General features: G+C 40.4%; 1 protein-coding gene across 4 annotated transcripts in view; it reads right to left on the minus strand.

Moving 5' to 3' along the window:
* Positions 1-4396, minus strand: part of SCML2 (Scm polycomb group protein like 2) — a 75616-nt gene that overhangs the window by 52177 nt on the left and 19043 nt on the right. For 2 of the 4 annotated variants that reach the window (XM_057383339.1, XM_057383338.1), the window contains exon 3: positions 2963-3031. The exons of the other annotated variants lie outside the window; for them this stretch is intronic. In XM_057383339.1, the coding sequence (XP_057239322.1) occupies positions 2963-3031 (69 nt within the window). The remainder of the gene's footprint in view (positions 1-2962; positions 3032-4396) is intronic. 4 annotated transcript variants of the gene reach the window in all.

The raw sequence follows: 4396 nt of genomic DNA on the forward strand, positions 1-4396 counted from the left end.
TTTCTCCATTCACCACTGCTTCTCACCGAGTCCTGTCATCCCATTTCCCCAGCACTGGCAAGTTCATCTGAAGGGCAGTGCTCCTTCCAGCCTACCGGCTACTCCTCGCGATTAGACGCTGCCCACAAAGTGGCTTGGCAGTGTGTTCTGTGCCATCGTCCCCAAGGGACAGTGAGGCACAGAACAGCATCAGTTCTAGCACTGACCTCTCAGAAACGCCACTAGCTACCAGCTGCCAAGGTGGACCTTGCACTGCTGGACAATCCAGGTCATTTTTCATCCGCCTATCCTAACCACATCTCACCAGTTTGACTGAAAGGACACTACAGAAACTGTACAGAAAGCCTTGCTAAAGTAAACGTGAACAATATGCAGTGCTCTCCCTTGTTTACAGAATAACTTRCCACAAAAGGCAATCAGTCATGCATGGTTCACATGTGGCAAATCCACCACTGTTCCTAACGGCATCTTTTGTCCTTTATGCGCTTGGAAATGATTTCCAGAAAGATTTTCTCCATAGTCTTCCTGAAGAAGATCATGCAGGGCAGTCTGTAATGCCCCAGGTGCTCCTGTCTTGTCCTTCTTGACAGTGGGCACTATTTAACCTTTTCCAGTCACCGTGAAACCTCCTGGCAGTCACTACAAGCTCTACAAAAACAGCAAGAAGCCTCATAGTGATATCAGTCCCCTGCCTCAGCAACCTTGGTGGYGTCACATCTGCTGCCATGAATAAATGAACACTCAGCTCTTCCACCATACATAATGCTCCAGTTTAGTGTAAGTCARAAGTTTTACAAAATTTTAATTGAARATTTAAMCTATGAATTGTGACTTGTAGATTGGTAGAATCTAAGGTCTTGGTAATATAATACAGTATCACCATAGCCTAAACACTGTTCGGGAAGTTAGAGCACATCTTGTCTTCTCCCTTGGCATGTATCTGAGACTTTCTGCATGGAGATGGATCTTTTCTAGTCTTGCTCTCACAATCTCTCTTCTTCAAAGATGAGATTTCCTTATAATTGTTGTTCACATACTCTTGCAAATACAGTCATTAAAGTGTAAGGTATTTCATACTCCACGTTATACCTTTTATCTCTTTGTATAAAATGTTGTCATTCTTCAATTAGAACTTTTCTCCTCCGCATCTCTTTCTCTACTCATTTTAGTCTATTTTTTTAACCCATTCTTCTCATACTTCTGTATCTCCTCTCCTCTTTCATCTTTCCTATCACACATTCCCCCGGAAACTCTGGAGACTTCCTAGTTGCTAGGCCAAAGCACTGTATGGCATCTTTCTTCATCTGGCATCAAGAGGCTCTTTCTGCTCCTTTGTCACCAACACGCAACAACACAGGATAAAAATTACCATTTTTTCTGTAGAAAATCAGAGATCTTGCAAGAAACTCCTCTCTGTCTGMCAGAGCTAAGCCTAGATTTGATGAGGAGGTTCAGTGCCCAGACCCTAGCTCAACAGCACAGACCAAGTGGAGAACACAGATGACAGAGTAAGGCTCTCCACTGCTTCTCCAGAAAGCTCTTTCAAACACCTTTCTCTCAGCTGCAGGAGGAGGCAGGGACATTTTCCAGGGACTCATGAAATATGGTTATCTTATCCACATATGAAAACCACTTTGCCAGTTGGGGGGGGTCTTACAGCACTCTCATGTCAGACAGCATTATTTAAAGCAGACACACTGAATCCAGTTTGACTGAAGCTCCTTTTATGCTGCACAAGTGGGGAAAAAGACATAAATACACTTTCTTTTCTGTTTTAAAGTAACAAGGACAAACAAAGATGACAGGTTGCCCAGAGAGGTTGTGGACTCTCCTCTGGAGATACGTGTAAGTAGTCTGGCCACAATCCTGAGTAACCTGCTCCAGCTGATCCTGCTTGAGCAGGAGGTTGGACTAAAATCAACTACAGCAGTTGTTTCCAACCTTACCCATCGTGTGACAGGCAGAACCCCAGTAAATGAAATCATTAGATCTGGCATATGGAACAGCAGCAGGCTGTACTAGGGCTGGTATTTTATCTTCTCTGTAAAGTCACTASCTCAGTTACTGTGTCAGACCCAGGCATGTTTGATCAGTGACTGTGCTRCTCGTCTCCATTGGTACCTAAGAGAACGACACCATCCATCAGGAGTCACAGAGCACAGAGAAGTGAGCAGAGTGAGAGTTTAATTCATTCAGTGTCATATTTTGTTCTTTAATCAATGCTATTCATGACATTCCTTACTGTCCCAAATTCAAGTAAAAACATGCACAGAATGAAGGCTATCTAAGGATGCTGCTGCTGTCTCACTGTAGCTCCCAGAAGTTACCCTGACAGCAATCTCATGTACACACTGCCTTATGACACCTGCTGAGGACAGCACAAGTGAAGTTAGTGAAGAATCTGGATCTTTTCTGGTAAGTGAACAGTTTCCTGTTCACTAAAAAAAAGCAGAAATTCTGTTTTCAAATCAATTATTAAAAGTAAAATTAGAATCCCAGGGAATTTAATCCAGTGTCATGGTTTTACCACGACATCCAGTTAGCAATCCTAAAAACTCTAGTATATTAAACTGAAAATCCTTCTTTTGGCATCAGGAAACACATTAAGGAAATCACAGATAACTGCAGCAGAAAAGGAGTGAAACTGAGAAATGCATGATGAGAAGAACAGACAAATCAGTAACGGTCTGAAAAGAATGTTTACACAGCATCCTTGATTATACATACAAAGTACTTGGCTAGTAAAACTTGCAGGCTCAAGTCAAGCAGTTTCAACCATCATGTTCTATACCAAAACACACTTTCCTAACAGACAAAAGCAAAGGTATGATTTTAACTACCCACCAGKAATAACCCAAGACATTGCAACAAGAAAAAAAAAGCTCAGAAAATAGTATCATTCAAACACACACTTTTTCTTTCAGAGAACCTTTACTATTAACCTGACAGCTGCAATACCTACCACTTTTTAAAGACGGGTTGTTTCCCTGTTGATTCTTTCCATCTTTCTCTTTTTTAATATTCTTTGAATCTAAAAGACAAGATTCCATTACATAATAAATGTAATATTCACATTATAACCATGTCCAGCATGCTTTCAAACAATAGAGGATCTTGTTGACTTTCTTTTATTCATTTCAGTGCACAATCAAAAAGGTATTTGTACTCTAAATTTAATCACTGCACTATTTTCCCTTCAAAATATACTGAAAAGTACAGCATGAAAAAGCAGAGCTGTTATACCAATCATCAGAATAAATCTAGTTGCAGAATATATAGTATCAGCTCCACAGACAGCAATCCTATCCTATTTTTTAAGTTTTACTCAACCTACACACAATTTGAGATCCTAAAGAKCACTGGATATTTTTATACATCTTGTCTAGATCACCATGAACTGAGAAACAAGGAAAGAAACAAACCCACCCTAACACCAAATTTCTGAGTTTAAGATTTCATTCTATATTTAGATTTTTGAATACTCAATATTCTCAATATTAAATCCTCAAATACTCAAAGCAATTATCTCAGTGCAGATGTCAGCAATTTTAAAAAAGCATTCAGGACAATGTACCTTCCCTGTCATTAATCTTGGCACACACTCATAAAGGAGTCTGTCATAGCTCATCTTTTATGGATTTCAGCATATGAGAAACACAGCAAAACTGGGCAGCTATAATGGAGAAGACTGAGGGAGACAGTTCCACTCATTACTTTTAAAATACATTGTTTGGTGACCTGCTTTTGACACTCATGGACTTGAATGCAATTCAAACACGACACTGACCTGACTACCAAAATTAATTTTCATATACAAAAGTACATTTTCAGATTTGAAAAGCTTTAGAGCTTTTTTTGTTTTTACCTAGATCTGCACAGGAGAATAATTCTTTTGGCCTGCAAATGGCTCAGTACTGAGAATGGGGCTGCTCCTGTAGGAAGGCTTGTGCTTGGGTTATCCTAGTGAGCCTGAACTGGTACAGGTGAAGGGGAGACTCACTTTTACTGCAAGATTGCATTAGCAGCTGATTCCCATATTTGCTCATTTTTAAGTCTTCAGCTACTGATTGGCTTGTTCTTGAAATAAAAACACTACTGACGCAGAATGTGAAGCATTTGGTGACAGAAGCACTTGAAATACAGTGAGCTGTTCATCAAAGACTGAGCTCTAACAGAGTGTGTGCATTTCTTGACACAGAGTACTGACAAACAACATGTGGTGTTCAGCACTTCCAYCTCACTTCTTTCATTATTTATCAAGGAACGACAATATAATCCAAGAGCTAGTCATGACAATCTTCTGTCATCAATCCAAAATCCTTCCTGAGCATTCACTGGGGAGTGGATAAGCCATCCAGGTGGCTCTGTGGTGGCAGGATGGGATGCTCCTTTGGCC

Source organism: Malurus melanocephalus, unplaced genomic scaffold (genome assembly GCF_030028575.1).
Source record: "Malurus melanocephalus ecotype Western Australia unplaced genomic scaffold, MMel_1.1 scaffold_625, whole genome shotgun sequence".
NCBI classification, from domain to species: Eukaryota; Metazoa; Chordata; class Aves; order Passeriformes; family Maluridae; genus Malurus; species Malurus melanocephalus.